General features: G+C 36.6%; 1 protein-coding gene across 35 annotated transcripts in view; it reads right to left on the reverse strand.

The window, feature by feature from the left end:
- CLASP2 (cytoplasmic linker associated protein 2) overlaps window positions 1-26652 on the reverse strand; it is a 177931-nt gene that overhangs the window by 141611 nt on the left and 9668 nt on the right. For 34 of the 35 annotated variants that reach the window (XM_073902391.1, XM_073902392.1, XM_073902399.1 and 31 more), the window contains exons 2-6: window positions 19705-19783; window positions 9685-9788; window positions 7194-7285; window positions 5959-6034; window positions 4289-4386 (exon numbers count right to left, since the gene is read on the reverse strand). In XM_073902391.1, the coding sequence (XP_073758492.1) occupies window positions 4289-4386; window positions 5959-6034; window positions 7194-7285; window positions 9685-9788; window positions 19705-19783 (449 nt within the window). Of the gene's footprint in view, window positions 1-4288; window positions 4387-5958; window positions 6035-7193; window positions 7286-9684; window positions 9789-11212; window positions 11233-19704; window positions 19784-26652 lie in introns of those variants that run through there. The other variant, XM_073902558.1, reaches the window with a different exon arrangement.

Here is a 26652-nt window from a genome sequence, read left to right on the forward strand (position 1 = left end):
ACACTCAGAGTAGCAAAATGGGAGTAAGAAACTGAGGACAGAAAGCTCTGAGAGAAGAGAACTGATAAGGAATTGAGGTGGTCAGATAAAACATACAACTCCTTAACTGAGCTACCCAGGCACCCCAGGAAGAAAAATTTTTAATTATTACTTTAAAACTATTTGATTCAATGGCTTATATAAATAATACTTAAGCTTAGGTATTTTAATAAAGAAGAATGTTCTTGATATAAATAAGGGTGGGCAAAACCAGAAATTTTATCCTAAAGGGCTATATCCAACAGGAAATTTCAAAATCACAAAGGGAGCAGCATTTGATAGGCAGAAATACCCTTTTGAAAAAAAAAGTCAGAAAATGACCACTATATGACAAAAGCATATAGTTTTCAAATAAATGCAATATTCAGTATAAAGTTAAAAGAGGGAAACAGTGGAACAATCATCTGAAGAAATGGGTAAACCAAAATTCATTCATTTTTACCTTATAAAAGGGTGCCTGGGTGGCTCAGTTGGTTAAGCAACTGCATTCGGCTCAGGTCATGATCCTGGAGTCCCTGGATCGAGTCCCGCATCGGGCTCCCTGCTTAGCAGAGAGTCTGCTTCTCCCTCTGACCCTCCCCCCTCTCATGTGCTCTCTCTCTCTCTCTCATTCTCTCTCTCTCAAATAAATAAAATCTTAAAAAAAAAAAAGTAAAGAGGAATCATTTAAAAAAAAAAAAGTTTTAGACCCTTTGACATAAAGGGGTCCAGTGACGATTCAAAATACTACCTACAAAATGAGGTCATTTCTAAGGATAGAAAACATTCTGGCATGCTTGAAAGAGCAAAGCTCATCACACCTTGTACCCTCCCATTCCCTACTACCTGTCACTGCTCTGGTCTCAGACTCCTTATCTGCCAAGAGACTCACCACTTCATGGTCGGAGAAACCATAAATAAGAATGGATGGGATTAATAGGTCATTGGCTTATTTAAGAACATTAAAGTGCAGGTTATCCCCATATGATAAAACTCCTATGAGATTGATTCTGATGGGGGGAAATCAAATAAGGAGTTTCCCATAACAACTAAAATTACTTATAAAAAAAAAACAACTTAAGGAAAAAGGAAGATTATAGGCTAATCTTACTTTGAGTATAAATGTAAAAATCTTAAAACACACATATGGACACTTAAATGTATAATCATAAAGGTAATGTCTGAAAACTACATCAAAATTAATAACTTATGTACATTAAAAGACATCATCAAGAAAGTAAAAAGGCAAGTCACAAGGTGGGAGAAGATATCTGAAACATGTACATAGCTGACAATGGGCTTGCACCTGGAATGTATGTTAAAAAGTCCTAATCAATTTTTTTAAAATGACAGACCACTCAATTTTTAAAAATAGGCAAGAGACCTGAAAAGACACTTTAAAAGAACATATCCAAATGGCTGATAAATACATGAAATGGTTCTCTTCTTTATTACTAATCAGAAAAATGCAGATTACCACTATAATGACAATATCAGAAACCTAAAATTAGTAAGATTAAGACTAATAATGCTAAATATCAGTGAAAACATAGAATAATAGGAACTTACAAACAGTGCCAGCAAGAATATAAATGGGTACAACCACTCTGGAAAACTGTCAATATCAATTATAGGTGAACACATCCGATGGCCCAGCAATTCCACTTTTAGATATACTCTAAGAGGTGAATATATAGGTATACCAAAAGACATGTACAAGGATGTTTTTAATAGCATTATTCAAAAGAGCTACAAACTGAAAACAACTCACAAGTCCATCATTAGTATGGATTCATTAGGTAGGACTTACTCATAAAAGAGAAAAGTAAATGGCAATGAAAATGAACCAACTATGGCAGATCCAACAACCCAAATGAATTAAAACAACAACAACAAGGGGCACCTAGATGCCTCAGTTGGTTGAGCAACTGAGAGTCATCTCAGTTTCAGCTCAGGTCATGATCTCAGAGTCGTGGGATCAAGTCCTATGGTGGGCTCCTCACTCAGCAGGGGGTCTGCTTGAGGATTCTCTTCCTCTGCCCCTCCCCACCTCAAATAAGTAAATAAATCTCTAAAAAATAATGTTAACTGAAAGAAGCCAGACACAAAAGAGCACATACTATATGATTCCACTTATATAAAATTCAAAAATTCAAGAATTAAAAAGGGTTTAGGCAAGCTTCTGGATGATTATAATGTTCAACTTTGCCACCTATGTGGATACATGGGTGTACTCACTTTATGATAATTTACACAGCTGCATACTTATGATTAACATACATTTCTGTATGGATGTCATACTTGCATAAAATTGTAAAATTATTAAAAAATAATTTCAATATAAATTTTAAAATATATAATGTAATATATATACATACACATACACACTCATACACATAAATACAGTACGTTAACATCATTTCTTTCATTCACATAAAATGATGTAGAATTTACTCAAATGAAATTGTTAGCCCTGGAAGTAGAAAATGAATAAGCAAACAAAATGCATATTTAATGGACAATCTTATTACCAAAAAATAATTGGTACTGGAAAAAAAAATACATGGTAAGAGAGATAGCCAGATATGATGAGAGTTATACCAGAACATACCTCTGAAGTAGTCTTACATCTCCTGACACCCCACTCCTCCCACCAAAAATCTAATCAAGTCTCCAGATCTAACTACCAATTTGTAAGATACAAAGACAGAAACCACAGAAAAAGAATTAGCAATATTCAGAATATGGGAAACTTTACAGGATAAACTACCTAGCTTATTCAACAAATAAACACAAGAGAAAAAAGTGTTAGGGGTAAAGATTTAGAAAGACTTGTAAGAACATATCAATTGTTGGACTTTATTTGGATCCTGATTCAAAGAAACCTAAAAACATATACACAAACTTACAACGCTTATCAAACAACTGGAAATTTGAATGCTGATTGGATATTTGATTTATAGAATTATTTGCAAAAAAAAATTTAAGTTGTGATGACAGTATTGAATGTATTGAATTACAGATGAAGTATTATGACTTGGGATTTGCTTCAAAATAAAACAAGAGTAAGTAGGTAAGACTATAACATGAAAACTGGCCCTGAGCTGTTAATTGTTGAAGCTGGGTAATGGGTACATGAAGGCTCATTATACTAGTCTACTTCGGTCTGTGTTTGAAATTTTCTGTAATAAAAAGTTAAAAAATTCCTTTCAAGCCCCCCTTAAAATGGGGACTAAAATTGGATTACAAAAAAATTTAACTGGATTATCTTTAATAAAAATAGAAACTCTGAGAACTATTAAAGAAAAAAAGTACCTTTGGAAAAAATGTTCTGATACATGAGAAGCTCATCAATGGGATTTTTACTGATCTGATGCTACTGTACTCAGATATTCTTAATTTTCTTTTTATTTGACTAGGTTTTAAGAGTAGTGACTAATTTTTTTTTTAAGATTTTATTTATTTATTTGACAGATAGAGAGAGCTAGAGAGCACAAGCAGGGGGAATGGCAGAGGGAGAGGGAGAAGCAGACTCCCCAACTGAGCAGGGAGCCTGATGTGGGGCTCAATCTCAGGACCCTGGGATCATGACCTGAGCCGAAGGCATTTGCTTAACCATCTGAGCACCCAGGCGCCCCGAGTAGTGACTAGTAGTGACTTTTTTTTTTTTAAAGATTTTATTTGAGAGAGAGAATGAGTGAGAGAGAGCACGTGCGAGCGAGTGTGGGGGAGGGGCAGAGGGAAGGGGAGAAGCAGACTCCTTGCTGAGCAGGGAGCCCAATGTGGGACTCGATCCCAGAACCCTGGGATCATGACCTGAGCCAAAGGCAGACGCTTAACTGACTGAGCCACCCAGGCGCCCCAGTAGTGACTAATAATTTTATAGCTTTCTGTTACCAGTATCTTGTGTAATACCTTTCAACAGGAGGCACTCAAAAAAATATTTACTTAATGAATAGATTAATATTTTTACTAAATTCTTGCTCAAGTATCTTCCAAATAATGATTATTACTGTCTGGTATCAAAAGACAGTTTACTGGATGATATTTAATTACATATTAAATAACATGAGTATATAATCATTGTCCAAAAAAATTACAGGATGTAAAGAACTTTTTAAGTGGTGATAACCTACATATCTTTATGTATCCTGTGAATTTTAAAACATCTCAGAAAATTGAACGTATTTAAAAGAAACACATGATATTAAAACTTATAAAACGAGGGGCCAAAAAAAAACAAAACCAAAACAAATTTAGCAAGACTTACCTAGCAGAAGGAATTCCTCTCTTACAAAGATCCACCCTCACTCTCTCTCCCACATGTCTATAGATCTCCACTGCAGCTAATACAGCAGCATCTCTCACCTGCCAAAGAATTCAGAACTTAAACTTAGATGAGACATAATAAAACACTTCATCTCAAGGCACCATTACAACTGGAAGTTCTCAGTTGGTTTTAATGCCTCTAAACCCCTGAGAGATTTTGGCAGGTCATTAACAAAAACCAAGAGGACCTGCTGAGAAAACTCTAGAGAAACCTTGTAAAACGTTTTGTAGAAATCTAAGAAACATGTATGTAAACGTTACCAATGTGGCTTTTTAAAAATCTTCTATTTGTAGTAAGACTGCACAAAAGAACTGCCAATAACTGTATGAATACAAATCATTATTGCAGTTAATATACTTTCCTGGAATAAAACTGCCCTTCAAGAATGTGGTCTGAACTCAACACCAATGTTCACAGCATCATTATTTACAATAGCCAAAAGGTGGAACAAACCCAAATGTCCACCTAAAGATGCATGTATGAACAAAATGTGGTATACACATACAATGGAATATTATTCAGCCTTCAAAAGGGCAGAAATTCTGACACATGCTACAACATGGATGAACCCTGAAGACATTATGCTATGTGAAATACACCGGATACAAAAGGACAAATTGTATGGTTCCACTTTCATGAAGTACCTAGAATAGCACAATCATATGGAGAGAAAGTAAAATGTGGTTGCCAAGAGCTGGGGGGTTGGGAAGAATGGGGAGTTATTGTTTAATGGGTACAGAGTTTGGGAAGATGAAAAAGTTCTGGAGATGGATGGTGGTGATGGTTGCACAACAGTGTGAATGTACTTAACTGCCAATGAATTGTACACTAAAAAATTACTGGAATGGTAAATTTTATGTTGTATATATTTTAACACAATTAAAAGAAAAAAAAATGTGGCCTCAAGACAGGAATTTGGAAGACAGCTCTAGTTCCCTTGCACAGCTCACGGTCAAAGAGCAAGTAAAGAGGTTATGGAACTCTCTTCAAACATCCAAAGGCAGAGCTAGGGCCTAATAGCAAGGAAAAGTTTATCCAAGGTTATTCCAAATGCCCAAGCTATGCCCAAAAGGTTATAGTCAAGATTCAACTCCACTAGGATGGACAAGACCCAGAATACACCCCTGTATTATGCCTACAGCATACACAGCTCAGGTAAAGAAACTTCTAACAAGCGATACACCACGGGTACAAATTCCCTCTGTTAAATAGGGTTATGACTGTTGCAAAAAGTTGTTGTTACGCAACCACATTCAGGAACGAAGAAAGGAAGCTGACAATCTGTCCTCACAATTAGCATGTAGGAGGACTATCAAAAGGAATGCAGGTTCTTTGTCACTCCATCTTTCAAATGCCAGAACCATCCTTTTAGTCCCATATATCCTTAATACCAGCCAAGCGAGTAACAAACTTAAGCAACTTATGTGAATATAATGTGTTCTTGGAAAGTAACTTTGGTGGATTTAAAAAAAAGAAAAACGAGGTGAAATCTTGTTTTCACTACCCCCCTCCGCCCTCCCTCTTCTTTTTTTAAAATGGAGTTAAGGGCAATAGGAAAAAAGAGATAGCCAAAAAAGTTAGTCAGTGCTTGAATGTAAGTAAAATTTTACCTGACTGTTGGAATCTCCAAACAGGATACACAAATGTGGTACCAACTTGCTGAGGGCTAGTGGCTGAGCCCCAAAACTAAATATAATTTGAAACAAAAATAAAGAGAATTTGGTTTTAATCGAACAGTAAACAAAATAGCCTTATACTTTCTTCTTGTCTGTATCAAAAAGACAAACATGGTGAGGAGCATGGGTACACATCATTAAAACATGAAGGACGTCAGACACAAGCAAAAACTAATTCTAAACAATGTGAAATATGCAAACTTGAAAAATCATGACTGACAATGAAAACTGTCAACACATGATCCAACAGAACAAAATGTTCAAATGGCACTTTTAACACCTAGCAACCTACTGATCACTCAAGAAAATTTGAGCTTTTGCTTTAAAATAGTGATTTTTTTTTAGATGCTGGGTCTCAAATAAATTTGCATTCCAATAAAACCTTTAATTATGCTTATTAATATTTGATGAGGTCATGGGTTGAAAGCAAATGACAGGAGAGCCAAAAACCACAAAAGTTGTGCAGAACTGAATGCACTTACAAGCTCTAGATGGCAGAAAGGACCACAGTGGAGTAATAGAAAATAAATGAAGGTATAGTTAGAAAAAAGGAAGTAACACTACAGGAAAATTTGAAAGCTACTATATATCACCTATCTCGTTGCACAGAACTTGAACAAATAATTCAAAAAGAGATCAAAAGCCCTAACAACTTCTTTGGACTGGAGTTCTGAGCTCTGTGGCTCTCTACTCTCAGAGCTCTACATACTGCTACCTGATTCACTGTCTAGCTATCTGGGAGAGTCTTGTTTGGTCTGTGATTTGGGTAACCATACACACTGGTCTACAAAGCCTAGCTGGGGGGAATTGGCTATGATATTTGAAATACCACCGAGTTAAAAACAATTCCAAACTGGGTCCAGAATAGAAGTAGATCCTAAGTTATATCAACATACTTGTTATACGACCATCTATTTTGGGTAGCAACTATTAACTTACTCAAGAAAAAAAGAAAAACACTTCTTATCACTAATAATTTAAATTAACATACACATAAAACATTAGCAGCTAAAGATATCGAATCAAAAACTCTCATACCAGAAATCAATTAGTAACTATTTAAAATGTTACTTCCATAGCTTTCTTCAAGCTTTATGAAATGGATATTGCTTTCTCCTTTTAGAAAAATGAAAAACAAGATGGCTATTTTCAGTAATCATAAAACTTACATGTTTAAGGTTTCAATAAGACACAGACACACGCCTTCTCGAGATCGAAAATTCTTGTGCTTAAAACCAGAAGCCAACTGTTCCCAAATGTACTATTTAAAAAACAAGTATAACAAAAAATTAAATTACTCATGTTATAATCTTTTTTTATTCCCAACCTTATCACCAACCTTAATGATAACTGAATTTTCCCATAAGACTTTACTTCTCTACCAAATTTATACTAATGTTGTTCTCACCCATTTTTAAGTATCTTAATCACATTTTTAGTTTTTATTTAGTATTTTCATTTTAGATTTGTTATTCTCAGAAAAACTATGTCCATCTTTCACTTTGGATTTCAATTATTCTCAGAAAAACTACGTCCAATACCTAAAAACCTTAGAATTTCCATGGACATAGATTTCTTTCTAAGCTTTAGAAACCTCCCAACAACAATGCTATCATTATAAGCCCAGTAGTCCAGTAAGCATTTAAAAGGTCCAATGTTGCCTAGCAACTACTCCAAATTGTCACATGGAACAGGCTTTTTCAACATTTTATAATTCAGGCTTTTCTCGCTTTAGCACTGGATCCAAATACAGAAACATTATTTGGTAAAAGTCATTTTATTGCTACCTAATATAATTTTCTTCTGTAAAAAGCATACATAACTGTAACAGATAATCCACAGCAATTACACGAATTTGGTGTAGGAAGGAACCCAACTTTATTCTTCCAAACATACAGTTAATTGTCTCTATCAATCCTTTCTCCACATTTAGAAACACCATCCTTACCATTTATTAGATTCATACAAACACACACCCACACACACCCACACACACCCACCCACACACACACACACACACACACACACACACCTCTCTTCCTGGACTCTTTATTCAGTTCTACTAATACTTCTCTTTCTGCCAAACTTTCTGGAAGGTAACTTGGAAGTTTATTGAGAAAATCTTAAATGTGAATAACCTGATGCAGCCACACCATCTCTGGAACACTATTCTATATAAATACTCTTATGTACATCCAAAGACACATGTACAAGGATGTTCCTTATAGAACTGCTTATAACAGCATGTCAAAAATGAGTTAAAATTTGAACCACTAAACAAGTGTTGAAGGATACCCACCAAACTATTAACAAGGACTTCATTCTAAGGTATAAAATATCTGGGCAAACAGTTAATTTTTGCAATTTTTTATAAAACATATGTAATATGTGTTATAATTTTAACTGTATTTTAGGTAATAACCCATAATACCATTGTATATATTGTAAATTCTGATTTTTTTCTACTTAACATTCTATAAATCTTTGTTTACATGTCAATTTATTGTCACGCTTTTTAATAAACTTCCAAGTTACCTTCCAGAAAGTTTGGCAGAAAAGAGAAATATTAGTAGAACTGAATAAAGAGTCCAGGAAGAGGGTGTGTGTGTGTGTGTGTGTGTGTGTGTGTATGCATGAATCTAATAAATGGTAAGGATGGCGTTTCTAAATGTGGAGAAAGGATTGATTGAGACAATTAGCTGTATGTTTGGAATAACCTGATGAATAACCTGATGGAAATTGTTAATAATAATAATAATTAACAACATTAATTTCAGTATCAGAGCCTGAGCTTCATCTCGAATCTTGTCTTTGGCATCTCCCACTCTGTCTGTTAAAGCTACAGTAACTAGAGAAATGCAAGAGAAAGAGAGTAAATATTTATAATTCATCTCCATTATAAGCTATATTTTACAAAATTATAAACAGCTTGTTTCCATAAATGAAAAGTTAAGAGGTAAGCAAATTATTTCCTTTACTCATGAGTCTAATCAAAAATAATGGAGAAGGAAGTTTCAAAAACATACATATAGGACTTAAACTTACCACCCAATGTGGGACTTACACTCACGACCCTGAGATCAAGACCTGAGCTGAGATCAAGAGTCAGATGCTTAACTGACTGAGCCATCCATGCGCCCCTTTTTGCTCTCCTTTCAAAACATCTCCATAAGGGCTAATTTTTTCTACTGTATTCATAAAACACAAGTCAGTGTCACAGAATATATGCCTTATACAATCAGTAACCACCTGTTCAAATAAGAAATTTTCTTCTTGTTGCTGTAAAAGTCGCACAAATTAATATAACATTCAGTAGTTCTCAAAATGACCTTTCTCACTGAACACTATTATCTGTAGGTAAGAAAAACTAGAAAATCCTAAAGAATAATATAATCAGCAGCGTCCAGCAAAATCTCAGAGTTAGCTTTGTATAAAGTGTCAAAGAGTAGGAAATAGGAAAAAGAAAAGCAAAAAAACCCAAAAAGTCAAATATTGACATTTTATCTTGAATTTCAATTCCTTTAAAGAATTAACAATTCATTGTTTAAATTTCAGCTTTCCTGTCCCCTGGGGCTTCAATGACTTGCTGTGATTACCAGCTATCTTTACTGATATTTCATCATTGATTAGCAAAATGTAAATTTGAAAATGAAAGCCTACCATAGGTGGTGCTACTTGATCCATTAATTTCAATATCAGAGTCTGAGCTTCATCTCGAACCTTGTCTTTGGCATCTCCCATTCTGTCTATTAAAGCTACAATAACTAGAGAAAGGCAAGAGAAAGAGAGTAAATATTTGTAATTCATCTCCATTATAAGCTATATTTTACAAAATTATAAACAGCTTGTTTCCATAAATGAAAAGTTAAGAGGTAAGAAAATTCTTTCCTTTACTCATGAGTCTAATAAAAAATAACGGAGAAGGAAGTTTCAAAAACATACATATTACATGATATCCACTTATGATAATGTTCAAAAAACAAGCAAGACTAAATATTATCCTATTTGGAGACATGTATGGCTAGTCAAGCTCTACAGATGAGCAGGAAATGGTTATCTAAAAGGTCATGTCAGTGGTTACCTCTGGTAGAGGGAGGGAGAGAGGGAGGTGTTATCAGGAATGCAGACAGGAAGTATCTAGGATGGCAGAGTTCTAGTTTCTCGACCTGGGCACAGGCAGGTGTTGGTGTACAATTACATGTGTGATATACACTTATGTATGTATGACATATTACTCAACTGACAAAAATAAAAGCCTAGGCCCCTGGGATTAAAGTTTTTCTCTACTATGTCCAAGACTGTGGCACTATTTCATGGAAGGAGGCAGGAAAGGCAGGTGAGAGTCCGTTCTTGGAGAGTTTTCACGAAAAAGGTTTCTGTAACTATAAATCAACAAAGCACCACAAAGAAATAATCACATCTACTGAGGGTGAGGGTGAAGGGAAAGGGAGGCGGGAGTTAGAACTCAGGGTTTTAAGTCCACTGACAGGGCAAAAATATCTCATAGTCAAAATTATCTTTCTGTAATCCCTTAAATTACCATTGCCCCTTGTGTGGTGTTACAAGGTGCGTGGCCACAATATTTCATCTCCTTTTGTCTTTATATCCTCAACCATTAATGTTTGCAGCAGCACTCACCTCAGAAGATGACTGAAAATGAAAAAGGGAATAAATGTAAACCACTTAGAGTGAAGGGCACTGAGTAAGCACTCTGTGTCACCTACCACCCTCACCATTGCTAGCATCATTCTACATGTTCGAAGGGAAAGAAATTAACTTCCTTTCTCTTTTGACATGATAGTTATAGCCTTCCTTTCCCTGAGGCAATGAAGGCTGAGACCTAGTTTAGACAAGGAAAAGAAGAAGAAATGAGATGGAGAAAGGGATTTTCTCTCATTTACTGATAATTATAATTAATTGTATATATAATTTGATGTAAATATGTTCAACAATATAACATTGTCTGCAATATAACAACCAGACTGATGTAATAATAATAAACAACAACACTTAAGGAAAAAATAAATTAAATTTTTTTTGGAAGAAAATTCGACTAGAGTGAGAAGCCCACTATACCAAATGAAATGATATTATCCAAAAACCTAAGCTTAATCAAGGAAACGACTGTATAAGGAAACTAAGTCCCTGCCATAAAATCATAAGCCTAATCATGAGGCAACTGAAGTACCTGTCAGTCAGAATAATATAAACACTTCTCATCTTGCTTAGATGTATTGTTAACATCAGAGAAAATCACTGACATCTGTAGGATTGGCTGTTGTGGGACTCTGGTTCTGATAGCTTCTGAGAGGCAGAAGACAGTAATAAACACTTAATAAATATTAAATATTATTATGTACTAAGCACTGAATTATCTCATGTCATCCTCATAACAATCCTATGAAATAGAGTAGGCCCATTTGATAGAGAAGGCCCAAAGGGATTAAATACTTGCCCAAAGTCCCCAAAATAGCAAGCTGAAATGAAGATTTAAATAATCCACACAATTAGGTCCCAGTCATAACTATTTCTATTTACTTGTAACTGAGGTGTTGTGTGTCTGTGTGTGTGTGTGTGTGTGTTGTAACAATCACAAAACAGTAGTATGAAAAAAAAATAGCCACTTCATTCTTGAGAGGTGGAATTTAACTCCAAAAAGAAAATTAATATGTTGACCCAAACAACAGCTCACTTCAATATGAAAAACTAAAATTTTATAAAATATAAACAATGAAAACTTTACACTACATAAACTTTTTATTATAGTCATTAAAAAAAATCCGTGAATTTTTTGCATTAGAATTCCTTTTTAACACATACTCCCTTGGTATCAAGTAGAATAAGATTTTATTCCTAGCTCTACCAGTTATTAATTATATAAACTTCTCTGCATTTCGAAGTTTCCTTGTCTATAAAATAAGGAGGGATGCAGGCCGATACCTCACATGGCTAGTGAGAGGATGAAGTAAAACTGGTACAAAAAAAAAAAAAAAAAGACTTGTGCTAAGCCTGTAATAAGCATTTGGAATAGTCAACAGTCTAAGAATCCTAAAGATCTGTATATAATATAATGACCACTGAATTTTACCATTCAATGTGATGGATAGTCAATAGATAATTATAGGAATCCAAAACAGTGTTTTTACCCTATAGACATTAAGAACTTGTTAAATAAATGAATAGATCAGACTGGAATATGAACAGTGAAATACTGGAGAGATTTAAAGCACAGGCGGTATGTTTTATTCTCTCAGCACTGTATGAGGATGCATACCATTTTAAAAGATGCAAAACTGATGACCAGGTAGCCCAACTATTCTAATACTCTTTCTGTAACTGCATTTTCAATTAAAATTATCTGCTTAAAGAAAAAGCATCTGACAAAGTACAGCATCCTTTCTTGATTAAAACTCTTCAAAGTGTAGGGATAGAGGGTACATACCTCAGTACCATAAAGCCATCTATGAAAAACCCACAGCGAATATCATTCTAAACAGGGAAAAACTGAGAACTTTCCCCCTAAGGTCAGGAACGCGGCAGGAAGTCCATCACCACTGCTATTCAACATAGTACTAGAAGTCCTAGCCACAGCAATCAGACAACAAAAAGGAATAAAAGGCATCCGAATTGGCAAAGAAGTCAAATTCTCACTCTTTGCAGATGATATGATACTTTATGTGGAAAATCCAAAAGACTCCACCCCAAAACTGCTAGAACTCATACAGGAATTCAGTAAAGTGGCAGGATATAAAATCAATCCACAGAAATCAGTTGCATTTCTATATACCAACAACAAGACAGAAGAAAGAGAAATTAAGGAGTTGATCCCATTTACAACTGCACCCAAAACCATAAGATACCTAGGAATAAATCTAACCAAAGAGGCAAAGAATCTGTACTCAGAAAACTATAGCATACTCATGAAAGAAATGGAAAAATGTTCCATGCTCATGGATTTGAAGAACAAATATTGTGAAAATGTCTATGCTACCTAGAGCAATCTACACATTTAAAGCAATCCCTATCAAAATACCATCCACTTTTCTCAAAGAAATGGAACAAATAATCCTAAAATTTGTTTGGAACCAGAAAAGACCCCGAATAGCCAGAGGAATGTTGAAAAAGAAAAGCAAAGCCGGTGGCTTCACAATTCCGGACTTTAAGCTCTATTACAAAGCTGTAATCATCAAGACAGTATGGTACTGGCACAAAAACAGACACCGAGATCAATGGAACAGAACAGAGAGCCCAGAAATGGACCCTCAACTCTATGGTCAACTAATCTTTGACAAAGCAGGAAAGAATGTCCAGTGGAAAAAAGACAGTCTCTTCAACAAATGGTGTTGGGAAAATTGGACAGCCACATGCAGAAGGATGAAACTGAACCATTTCCTTACACTACACACAAAAACAGACTCAAAATGGATGAAATACCTAAATGTGAGATAGGAATCCATCAAAATCCTAGAGGAGAACACAGGCAGCAACGTCTTTGACCTCAGCTGCAGCAACTTTTTCCCAGACACATCGCCCAAGGCAAGTGAAGCAACGGCAAAAATGAACTATTGGGACTTCATCAAGATAAAAAGCTTTTGCACAGCAAAAGAAACAGTTCACAAAACCAAAAGACAACCGACAGAATGGGAGAAGATATTTGCAAATGACATATCAGATAAAGGGCTAGTATCCAAAATCTATAACGAACTTATCAAACTCAACACCCAAAGAATAATCCAATCAAGAAATGGGCAGAAGACATGAACAGACATTTTTCCAAAGACATCCAATGGCCAAGAGACACATGAAAGTGTTCAACATCAGGGCACCTGGGTGGCTCAGTCGTTAAGCGTCTGCCTTCGGCTCAGGTCGTGGTCCCAGGGTCCTGGGATCGAGCCCTGCATCGGGCTCCCTGCTCGGCAGGAAGCCTGCTTCTCCCTCTCCCACTCCCCCTGCTTGTGTTCCCTCTCTCACTGTCTCTCTCTGTGTCAAATAAATAAATAAAATATTAAAAAAAAAAAAACATCACTCGGCATCAGGGAAATCCAAATCAAAACCTCAATGAGATACCACCTCACACCAGTCAGAATGGCTAAAATTAACAATTCAGGAAAAAACAGATGTTGGCGAGGAAGTGGAGAAAGGGGACCCCTCCTACACTGTTGGTAGGAATGCAAGCTGGTGCAGCCACTCTGGAAAACAGTATGGAGGTTCCTCAAAAAGTTGAAAATAGAGCTACCCTACGACCCAGCAATTGCACTACTGGGTATTTATCCCAAAGATACAAATGTCGTGATCCAAAGGGACACCTGCACCCCAATGTTTATAGCAGCAAGGTCCATAACAGCCAAACTATGGAAAGAGCCCAAATGTACATTGACAGAGGAATGGATAAAGATGTGGTATATAGATACAATAGAATATTATGCAGCCATCAAAAATATGAAATCTTGTCATTTCCAACAACGTGGATGGAACTAGAGGGTATTATGCTAAGCGAAATAAGTCAATCAGAGACAGACAAGTATCATATGATCTCACTGATATGAGGAATTTGAGAAACAAGACAAAGGAGCATAGGGGAAGGGAGGAAAAAAGTGCCTGGGTGGCTCAGTTGGTTAAGCAACTGCCTTCGGATCAGGTCATGATCCTGGAGTCCCAGGATCGAGTCCTGCATCGGACTCCCTGCTCAGCAGGGAGTCTGCTTCTCCCTCTGACCCTCCCCCTCTCATGTACTCCTTCTCTCTCTCATTCTCTCAAATAAATAAAATCTTAAAAAAAAAAAAAAAGGAAACAAGATGAAACCAGAGGGGCGCATGGGTGGCTCAGGTGGTTAAGCAACCACCTTCGGCTCAGGTCACGATCCTGGATTCCCAGGATCGAGTCCCGCATTGGGCTCCCTCCTCAGCAGGGAGTCTGCTTCTCCCTCTGACCCTCCCCCCCTCATGCTTTCTCTATCTCATTCTCTCTCTCAAATAAATAAATAAAATCTTTAAAAAAAAAAAAAAAAGATGAAACCAAAGAGGGAGACAAACCATAAGAGACTCAATCTCAGGAAACAAATTGAGGGTTGCTGGAGTGGTGGGGGGTGGGAAGGATGGGGTGGCTGGGTGATGGAAACTGGGGAGGGTATGTGCTATGGTGAGCGCTGTGAATTGTGTAAGACTGATGAATCACAGACCTGTACCTCTGAAACAAATAATACATTATATGTTAAAAAAAAAAAAAAAGATAGTAGGAAGGGAAAAACAAAGGCGGGGGGAATCGGAGGGGGGAGACAAACCATGAGAGACTATGGACTCTGAGAAACAAACTGAGGGTTTTAGAGGGGAGGGGTGTGGAGGGATGGGTTAGCCTGGTGATGGGTATTAAGGAGGGCATGTATTGCATGGAGCACTGGGTGTTATACGCAAACAATGAACCATGCAACACTACATCAAAAACTAATGATGTTAACGTATGGTGACTAACATAATTAAAAAAAAACCTATCTGCTTAAAATTTGTAAAACATGAGATCCTTTACTGAATTCAGTTATCATAAACCAGGGTGGGTAATCAGTGTTAAATGTAAATTGTATATATTTTTTTGTTTGAAAAGCTTATTTTTCCACAGTACATGTGCTCACAAAAGAAAATTTAAATATTTTTTATTAAAGAAGTATATCAATAGAGCCCATACTCTGTCTGGCACTTTGTCTAAAACTGAACATGAATCTCAATTTTCCTGAAACATCTCTTCACTTTTAACGTAAAAAGGTAAAAATAGCTATAATAACCTAAGTGCACCAACAGAAAAATCACTCACATCAAGTTACATATATCTAGGATTACATTATTTAAAAAAAAACAACCTTCCACACATAATTTAATTCAATTCCTTCCTTTTACAGAAAGGCTCCTAACATGGTTTGGCTAAATTCTAAGACAGGGTAAAACAAGAAAGTTAACCCTGGGACTCTTAGTTTAGTAATGTACCCCCTTAAGAGTACACAGATAATACTGCCTATCTTATGGAGCTACCATACAAATTAGAAATAGTGTAAGGATAATCTCATATATGTGAAGTAGATAAGGCCTAATAAATGGATGACAAGTAGGCAATATATGGTAGCAGAGTAGTGATAAAATTTTCCTATTATACCACACTGACTCTCAACTAATAACAAGTTCAAGTTTCACCAAGGAAAATGATGAACATGTAGGGTTCAAAGTGAAAATGATACTGGCTAACATTAATGCACAGAAGTAACCATAAAGAGTAGATTAGAAGATAAAAAAAATTACACATATAAGCCTATGTAGATATATGTAAAACACATACGAAATACGAATAAAAGCAACTTAATGTAATTTATTAAGTATTTAAGGGTATAAGACATGGAGTAAAGAAAACTTCAGTGTAGGGTGAGGTTAATATGAAAAGGTCCTAGATATTGAAATCTGAAGTAAATCTTTTAAAGAGAAAAAAAGGATTTCTTTCTTTTTTTTTTTTTAATTTATTTATGTAGGGGCATCTAGGTGGCTCAGATGGTTAAGTGAATGCCTTTGACTCAGATCATGATCCCAGGGTCCTGGGATCGAGTCCCACATCAGGCTCCTTGCTCAGTGGGGAGCCTGCTTCTCCCTCTCCCTCTACTGTTCCCCCTGCTTGTGCTCTCTCACTCTCTGTCAAATAAAAAAATAAAATCTTTAAAAAAAAAGATTTATTCATGTATTTGAGAGACAGAGAGAAGGGTGGAGGGGCAGAGTGTATCCCAAGCTGACTCCACGTGGAACCCGATGTGGGGCTCAATTTCAGGACCCTGAGATCATACAACCTGAGCCAAAACCAAGAGTGGGACACTTATCTGAACTGACTACACCACCCAGGCGCCCCAAGGAGAGGATTTCAAAAAGAAGGAACAGCACAGCAGAAGCATGACCAAATTAGGCCAGAACTAATAAATGACTGAGCAAGTTTCTGATTAGCTAATGTGGAAAAAAGTACTTGCTAAAGATCACTGATAAATAAGGCTATTGAGACGCAGAAGAGACATACATGCTGAGAGAACCAGAACACCAAAGGACAACAAAACAGAAGTTCTGAAAGCAGGGCAGTCCTGGGAGGCAACAAACTAGGATTCTGGTCCCAATACTCCTACTGCCTCATTATGAGCAGTCGGACCATCAAATCCCATCTGGCCCTCCTTGTGTTCAAAAAATAAGCAAGATACGTAATACCTAGAATTACTGTCAAGCCTAAAATACTATCTGTTACAGCTAATAATAGGGAACTACTACAGGGCAGGGGTTACAAACATAAATGCCTACAGTTAGGGACATACAGAAAATGCCAAAAATGAACCAGCTCTAAAAATGGCAGTATTCCGAGCTTGCCGTATCATAACTGATAGTCTCAGTTATGAGGAGACAAGAGGAGATGGGAGGGACTTATGAATCAGCTCATGACCCATTCAAAAGGGAAGCTATGACAAAACTTCAGCCAAAAAGTACCCATAGGAGTGGAAGATCAGGGTTGTCACAATGACCAATTGTTTAAGATAAGTCATAAACATGAATTTTTATGTAAAATGTTCTAATTTTAAACAATGATTCAAAACGTTTTAAGAAAATACATAAGCAAGTAAAATGTTTGCAGAGCAGTTTTTAACATCATAGGATTTTTTTTTTTTTAAAGATTTTATTTATTTATTTGACAGCTACACAGGGAGGGAGGGAACACAAGTAGGGGGCGTGGGAGAGGGAGAAGCAGGCTTCCCACGTAGCAGGGAGCTTGATACAGGGATCGATCCCAGGATCCTGGGATCATGACCTGAGCCGAAGGCAGATGCTTAACGACTGAGCCACCCAGGGGCCCCGCCCCTATCATAGGATTTTTCAGCAGAAGACAGACACAGTAAAAAAAAAATCACCTTTCTAGAGGATATTCATGTAAAGAATGAATTGATACCAGGTATTGATTAAAAAGGGAAGAATAAAGGGAAACTCACTAAGATGCTTCTGCTAAAAAGATAGCTAAACAAAAAAGTTTACAAAAAGAAGAAAGCAGCAGAATTTAGGGGTATACCAAACATGAATAAAAAGTTGACCAAAGATAATTCAAAAATAAGTGGGAGGCATTATGAAGCATTAACTTAATTCATAAAAGAAAGTCACAAACATCTGAGGTTTCCCTTAAATATTTCTTTTTTCTCCCCTTAAATATTTCTATATAATAGGAACCAAATCTACTCATCAAAGCACTCAAAAAGACACATGAAGGTCACTCAGGTTTAGAAAACAGGTCAAAGTCAACATTGTAATCCTAACCACCAACAAAGAAAAGCATTGTATTAGTATACTATAATGTACTGCAAACACACTACTGTAAGTGCACCTCAAAGTATGGCTGGCAGCCCGGACCAGTCTACAAACTATTTGTGGTAAAAAAAAAAACTGAGAGTGTTTATAAAATAAAATTTTAAAAATAATCTGACCAAAATAATTTTATTTATTGAATCTAATAATAAAAAATTGGGCCTTGTATCTTTTTTCCTTTCACTTTGCTGTAATTTATTTTTATTGTATTTTACAAAATATTCGTCTGCAACAGACTAGCAACAAAAGAACTGGTCCGTCACAAACAGTCTAAAAAGTGGCATTGCAGGAATGCAAACTGGAGCAGCCACTCTGGAAAACAGTATGGAGGTTCCTTAAAAAGTTAAAAGTAGAGCTACTCTATGACCCAGCGCAACTGCACTGCTAGGTATTTACCCAAAGGATACAAAAATACAGATTCAAAGGGGTACATGCACCATGATGTTTACAGCAGCATCATCAACAATAGTCAAACTACGGTAAGAGCCCAAATGTCCATCAACTGATGAATGGATAAGGAAGATGTGGTGTGTGTGCACCTATATATATAATGGGATATTACTCAGCCATCAAAAAGAATGAAATCTTAACCATGTGCAATGACATGGATGGAACTAGAGTATACTATGCTAAGTGAAAGAAGTCAGAGAAAGAAAAATACCGTATGATTTCACTTATATGTGGAATTTAAGAAACAAAAACAGATGAACATATGGGAAGGGAGGAAAAAAAGGAGAGAGAGGGAAACAAACCACAAGAGACTCTTAATGACAGAGAACAAACTGAGGGTTGATGGAAGGAAGTGGGTGGGGGGTGGGCTAGATGGGTGATGGGTATTAAGGAGGGCACTTGTTATGATGAGCACTGGGTGTTCTATGTAAGTGATGAATCACTGAATTCTACTCCTGAAACCAATATACCAATAACTGTATGTTAATTAGAATTGAAATAAAAATTTGAAAAGAAAAAAATAAATGAATAATTAAAAAGAGAAAAAAGGGAAAAAAGTCATGGTGTAAGTTATAAATTTTTAATGTTACAAAAAAAGTAAAAGTTACAGTAAAACATTTTAAAATATGAAGTAAAAATCTAAAAAACAACAGTGTATTTAGTGTGTTTTTTGCTTTTTTTTGGTCTCAAAGGAAATATTTATTTAAATAGGCTAAAAATTTTTTATGTCTAGGCAACCTAAAATGCTAACTAGATCTCTGGGTTGTACAAAATTACATTTTTGCATTCACAGAGAACCAATTCTATTAAAAACAGTGAGAAAAAAAGTCAGTATGTCAAAACCTAAAATAATTTTTAGATAAAGTTAACTTACCCATTACTACATAGGACTTAAATCGTGTTGATAATCTGTCCACAAAGGCACTTAAAATTTCCAATCCCATTAATGATACCTACAGATAGAAAGAATTTTAATGAATACAAAGTACCAATGCATTCTTTCAAATCAATTATAATCACTGACATATAAAGATCTTCATATATTACCAAGTTTTTTTAAAAAATAAGAAGGAGACTGAAGTATTCAGGGATAAACAGCCATGAGGTTAGGGCACCCTATTCTCAGATGGTTCGATAATAATAACAATAATAACAATAATAATAATGGTGTATAAATACGCAGGAAGATAGTGATAAAGTGATTTGGCAAAATGTTAGTAACTGGTAAATTAGGTGAAGGGTACAAAGAAGTTCACTGACTATACATGCAACTTTCCCATAATGTTGAAATGTTTCCTAAATGAAAGTTAAAAATAACAGCACCTTTAATTATACAGAAATTCCAGCTTTTGTCTAGGATGGAGACACTGGAAAAAAATACCACTCCCACTGTAACAAGAAAAAGCCAAATAATCTATAGAACCATATCTATTCTTGAATCCATAAGAAAGCTGCAGTTGTAGGATAATCAACTAGCCTGAAATTTAAGGAAAGATAGATGCTCCCAAGGAGAGCTGGGACATAAGCAGTAGGACACATGTGGCAGAGGACAGAAGGAAAATGAAAATGTGATACAAGTGGGTTAAGAGTTCAACTATATTTAACTTGTTAATAGCTGAATATGGGATAGCATGAAAATATATAATCCCTAGTAGCCACAGACACAAAAGGAGAGACACCCATTTTACAGGCTCTTTCTCCACAAACCTCCACTGGACACTCATGATTGGAAAAAATCTCTCTTGGTTGTCCAAGTCTGACGAAGGGAGCAGCTGCCTTTGTAGGAAAGGCACAAACCTTTATTTTCCCACACTTTTGTAAGAAACAAAGGTATGATGCTACTGAGAGAAAGACAAATACTGTCACCCCAGGACACAGGTAAAAACTCACTGCTGCTGAGCAAAGAGGAAAGAAAAAAGTTCTCTACTTCAGAGGGAGAAGCAGAAAATCATCCTGGGCTCAGATGATTAGAGGTCTATAGTTGAGGAGAGGCAGGACCTCTGATAAAGCCTCATCCCTAAGACTCAAGAACCAAGGGCTCCTAAGACTTAAGCTGGACCAGAAAAACAGAGAACACTCCCACTCGCCACAACCAGGCTAGCAAGGACAGTGTAAGGAGGAGTTTGCCACTGGAGAAGAGAACATGGAGAAAAACCATCTATGAAGCACAGGAAAAAAGGGAGGGTATAAGGTGAAGGGTGTTACAAAAACACTGAGTGGCCAACAATTAATTCCACTCCTAGGTATATATCCAAAGGAGTTAAACCAGAACACAAACAGATACCTGTATGCCAATGTTCACTACAGCCTTATTCATAATAGGTAAAGGTGCAAAAGCCCACATGTTCTTCAACTGATAGATAAAGAAAATGTGGGGTATGCACTCAATCAAAAATGTGGTCATGAACAGGACTGACTGGTACATGTTACAACATGAATGAACCTTGAAAACATTGTAAGTGAAAAAAAAAGTCACAAATGGTGAGATGTTGTATGATTAAACTTATAAGAAATGTCCAGACCAAGCAAACCTATAGAGATAGAAAGCAGATTAGTGGTTGCTTAGAACTAGGGAATATGGGGGGATGAAGTGGTATCTGCAAAAGGGTACAGGGATCTTCTTGAGGTGATGAAAATAATTCTAAAATTAACTGTGCTGATGGTTGTGCATATCTGTAAATATACTAAAAAAATCAATGAATTGTACACTTCAAATGAATAAATTGTATATATGTAAATTATATCAATAAAGCTGTTAAAACATAATTGAAAAATCTAATAGGCTCACAGACTTAACAGATTCTACAGATGATAAAAGCAGTATCTCAAATTAGCAGGAAAACATGCACACTTGGTAAGATCGCATTTAGGAATCTATCCCTAAGATACACTAACAAAATTATTAAAGGACATATGAATATTATTCATTGCAAGAGACCGGAAACTATCCAAACATTCATCAATATGAGACAGATTCAATAAACTATAGTACATCCATGCTACAGGGTACTATAATATGTTATTTTATTTTTTTAAAGATTATATTCTTTATTTGACAGAGAGAGAGATATAGCAAGAGCAGGAACACAAGCAGGGGGAGTGGGAGAGGGGGAAGCAGGTTTCCCACTGAGCAGGGAGCCTGATGCGGGGCTCGATCCCAGGACCCTGGCAGACGCTTAACGACTGAGCCACCCAGGTGCCCCACTATAACACTTTAAAAATAAAAATGAGAACTACCCTCCTTAATCCTAATAACCTCCATGATATTGTTTTCTTTAAGATTTTATTTATTTATTTTAAAGAGAAAGAGTGAGTGGGGGGGGCGGAGGGCTGAGGGAATCTCAAGCAGACTCCCCGCTAAGCGTGGAGCACGACACAAGTCTTGATCTCACGACCCTGAGATCATGACCTGAGCCAAAATCAAGTCAGACGCTTAACCAACTGAGCCACCCAGGTGCACCTCCATGATATATCGTTAAGTGAAAAAACTAAGTTGGGACAATGCATGTATATATACAAAGAAGACTATGTGTAGATATAGTTAGAAATGTTTATTAAAAATAACAGCAATGGAGGGGCGCCTGGGTGGCTCAGTTGGTTAAGCCGCTGCCTTCAGCTCAGGCCATGATCCCAGGGTCCTGGGATCGAGCCCCACGTCGGGCCCCCTGCTCATGCAGGAAGCCTGCTTCTCCCTCTGCCTGCCGCTCCCCCTGCTCGTGCTCTCTCCCTCTCTCTCTCTCTCTCTGGATCTCGCTCTCTCTGTGTGTCAAATAAATAAATAAAATCTTTAAAAAAAAAATAAATAACAGCAATGGAAAAATAATAATAAAAACTATTTTTAATGGTTAGGAACAGGCTATAAGGAATAGAGAAGGAAGCCAGATTATTTTGAATACACTGAATTTGTAGCAATAACTAATTTCATTGAAAACAAAATAAGTGAACCTAAACGTATACCAAATTAGTATTTTAACTATTTCAAGTGATTTTAAAGTTTAGTAATTTGATTATCTCTTTCCAGGGGGATATATCCTAAGAACAAACACTAAACTCTGCATAAAAGAAACTTCAATGATTTTAGAAATCTTGTTGATTGAAGGAGACAGAAGACATACAGAAGTAGGAAAAATGCAGTCCTGAAACTAAATTAGAATCACTATGAACTCATGATATATTTTTCTTCAAAATTAAGATAAAACCCATTCTATTCATTGAAAAAAAAATCTAGAAACAATCAAACATGTAACAATGAGTTCCACTAGCACTCACATATATACTATTTCCCACTAAAAAGAACCAGAGTTCCTTGGAGAAGTGGCTGATTCCAGAGCAGGAGCAGGAACTAGGACATCTTGTGATACCAGACAGCGAAGATGCTATAAGAGATTACTAGGGTCATGTCAAGATAAGCCGTTTAAGTATTAATAAGGATAATAATTGCATTGTCTTGAAATAACATTAGATATGTTTAAATACAAGAATTCATAATGATAAAAACTATTTAGCCAATATTGGAGGATGCTAGAAGACCACCTTACTATTTCGACACTTAATAAATGAAAGAATCATTTGAACTAAAGGCATACCTCAGAAATACTGTGGATTCTGTTCGAGACCACTTAAATAAAGGGAATATCGCAACAAAGTGAGTCAAGTGAATTTTTTCATTTCCCAGTGCATATAAAAGTCATGTTTACCCTATACTTTGCTCTAGTAAGCATGCAATATCATTAAGTCTTAAGAAAAGTAAATACCTTAACTATAAAATACTTTACTGCTAAAAAATGTTAGCAATTATCTGAGCTTTCAGCAAGTTGTAATCTTTTGGCTGGTGGAGGGTCCTGCCTCAATGTTGATGGCAGCTGGCCAATCAGGGTGGTGGTTGTTAAAGGCTGGGGTGGCTGTGGCAATTTTTTAAAAATAAGACAACAAAAGGGGAGCCTGGGTGGCTCAGTCGTTTAGCGTCTGCCTTCGGCTCAGGTCATGATCTCAGGGTCCTGGGATCGAGCCCCACATTGGGCTCCCTGCTCTGCGGGAGGCCTGCTTCTCCCTCTCCCACTCTCCCTGCTTGTGTTCCCTCTCTCACTGTCTCTCTCTCGTCAAGAAATAAAATCTTCAGGAAAAAAAAAAAGACAACAATGAAGTTTGCCGCAACAATTGACTTTTCCGTTCATGAATGATTTCTCTGTAGCATGTGATGCTGTTTGATAGCCTTTTACCCACAAAATTTCTTTCAAAATTGGAGTCAAGGTTCTCAAACTCTGATGCTATTTATCAACTAAATATATGTAATATTTTTCATCTTTTGCTGTCATTTCAACAATCTTCACAGCATCTTCACCAGGAGTAGATCCCATCCCAAAAAAAACCATTTCCTCATTCATAAGAAGCAACTCATCTGCTCAAGTTCTATCATGAGATTGTAGCAACTTACATTTTCAGGCTCTGTTTCTTTTTTTTTTCCCCTAGGTTATTTTAATTCCAGTTAGTTAACATACAGTGTTATATGAGTTTCAGGTGTACAATGTAGTAATTCAACACTTACATCACCCTTGTCGTGCTCATCACGACAAGTACATTCCCTAATACCCATCACCTATTTAACCTATCAGAATATCCAGTGGGAAAAAGACAGTCTTTTCAACAAATGGTGCTGGGAAAACTGGACAGCAACATGCAAAAGAATGAAACTGGACCACTTTCTTACACCTTACACAAAAATAAACTCAAAATGATCAAAGACCTAACTGTAAGACCTGAAACCATAAAAATCCTAGCAGAGAACATAGGCAGTAACTTCTTTGACACTGGCTGTAGCAACTTCTATATGTCTCCTGAGGCAAGGGAAACAAAAGCAAAAATAAACTATTGGGACTACATCAAGATAAAGTTACTGCACAGCAAAGACTCCACTTCTAATTCTAGTTCTCTTGCTATTTCTACCACATCTGCAGTTACTCCCTCCCTTGAATGCCTCAAAGCCATCAACTTCTTCCAAACTCCTGTTTATGTTATGTTGAACTCTTCCCAGGAGTCATGAATTTTCTTGGCATCTAGAATGGTGAGTCCTTTCCAGAAGGTTTTCACTTTACTTTGCCCAGATCCATCACAGGAATCACAATCTATGGCAGCGATAGCCTTACGAAATGTTATTTCTTAAACAGTAAGACTTTAAAATCAAAATTACTCCATGATCCATGGGTTGCAGAATGGATTAGCAGGCATGTTAGCAGGCATGGAGACAACAATAATTCTCATTGAACATCTCCACTGCAGCTCTTGCGTGACCAGGCGCATTGTCAACGAGCAGTCATATTTTGAAAGGAATCTTTTTTTCCTCAGCAGTAGGTCTAAGCAGTGGCTTAAAATATTCAGGAAACCATGTTGTAAATAGATGTGCTCTCCCGTAGGCGCTGTTGTTCCATTTATAGAGCACAGGAGAGTGGATTTAGCCTAATTCCAAAGGGCCTTAGGATTTTCACAATTTAAGTGAAGCAGTGGCTTCAACTTAAAGTCACAGGCTGCATTAGCCCATAACAAGAGAGTCACCCTGTCCTTTAAAGCCAGGCATTGACTTCTCTCTAGCTGTGAAAGTCCTAGATGGCATCTTATTCCTAATATAAGGCTGTTCCATCTACATTGAAAATCTGTTGTTTAGTGTAGCTACCTTCATGAATCATCCTAGCTAGATCTTTTGAATAACTTGTTCGAACTTTTATGTTATGGAGATGGCTTCTTTCCTTAAACCTCATGAACCAACTTCTGGCTTCAAACTTCCATGGCTTCCTCACCAATCTCAGCCTTCACAGAACTGAAGACAGTTAGGGCCTTGCTCTGGACGACACTCTGGCTTAAGGGAGTATTGTGGCCGCTTTGATCTTCTATCCAGACCACTAAAACTTTTGTCTCTGTATCAGCAATAAAGCTGTGTTGCTTTCTTATCATTTGTGTGTTCACTGGAGTAGCACTTTTAATTTCCGTCAAGAACCTTTCCTTTGCAGTCACAAGTTGGCTGTTTGTCACAAGAGGCCTAGCTTTTGGCCTGTCTCAGCTTTTGACTTGCCTTCCTCACTAAACTTAATCATTTCTAGCTTTTGATTTAATGTGAGACACAGGCAACTCTTTCACTTGAACATTTAGAGGCCACTGTAGAGCCTCATTTCAATATGGTTGTGTCTCAAGGAACAGGGAGGCCCAGGGAGAGGGAGAAAAACAGGAAATGGCTGGTCAGTGGAGTGGTCAGAACACATTTATTAAGTTTGCCATCTTGAGTGGGTGTGGTTCCAACAATTACAATGGTAACATCAGAGATCACTGATCACAGATCATCATAACAAACACACTACAACAAAAAAAATTAGAAATACTGCAAGAATTACCAAAATGTGACACAGAGATAACAAAGTAACCAAATGCTGTCTGAAAAAGGGCACCAATTGACTTGTTTAATGCAGGGTTGCCACAAACCTTCAATTTGCGAAAAATGCAGTATCTATGAAGCACAATAATGTAGAGCACAACAAAATGAAGTATGCCTTTCTATTATAAACTATGCCAATGAGTAACCAAACAGAAGTAAATGGTCTAAATATCTCTTTATAAAAGTATTCTAGTTAATAAGTGAAAGAAAAACAAGATTAGAGTATCATTTTGCAAACCCTAATGAATTAAGAAATCTAAACACTGAACATTAATGGTTGCTAACATCATAAAAAGATACTATCATACCTTATGTGCTTTCTTGATGCTATGTGCCTCCTGAGGGGGAAAAAGGGCTGAATCTGATCAAGCTATAGGTCCAACTACCAATTTATAGGAAATA

The sequence above is a fragment of the Callorhinus ursinus genome, unplaced genomic scaffold (genome assembly GCF_003265705.2).
Source record: "Callorhinus ursinus isolate GAN/ISIS: 27379988/994484 unplaced genomic scaffold, GSC_fseal_2.0 scaffold1, whole genome shotgun sequence".
In the NCBI taxonomy this organism is placed as follows: Eukaryota; Metazoa; Chordata; class Mammalia; order Carnivora; family Otariidae; genus Callorhinus; species Callorhinus ursinus.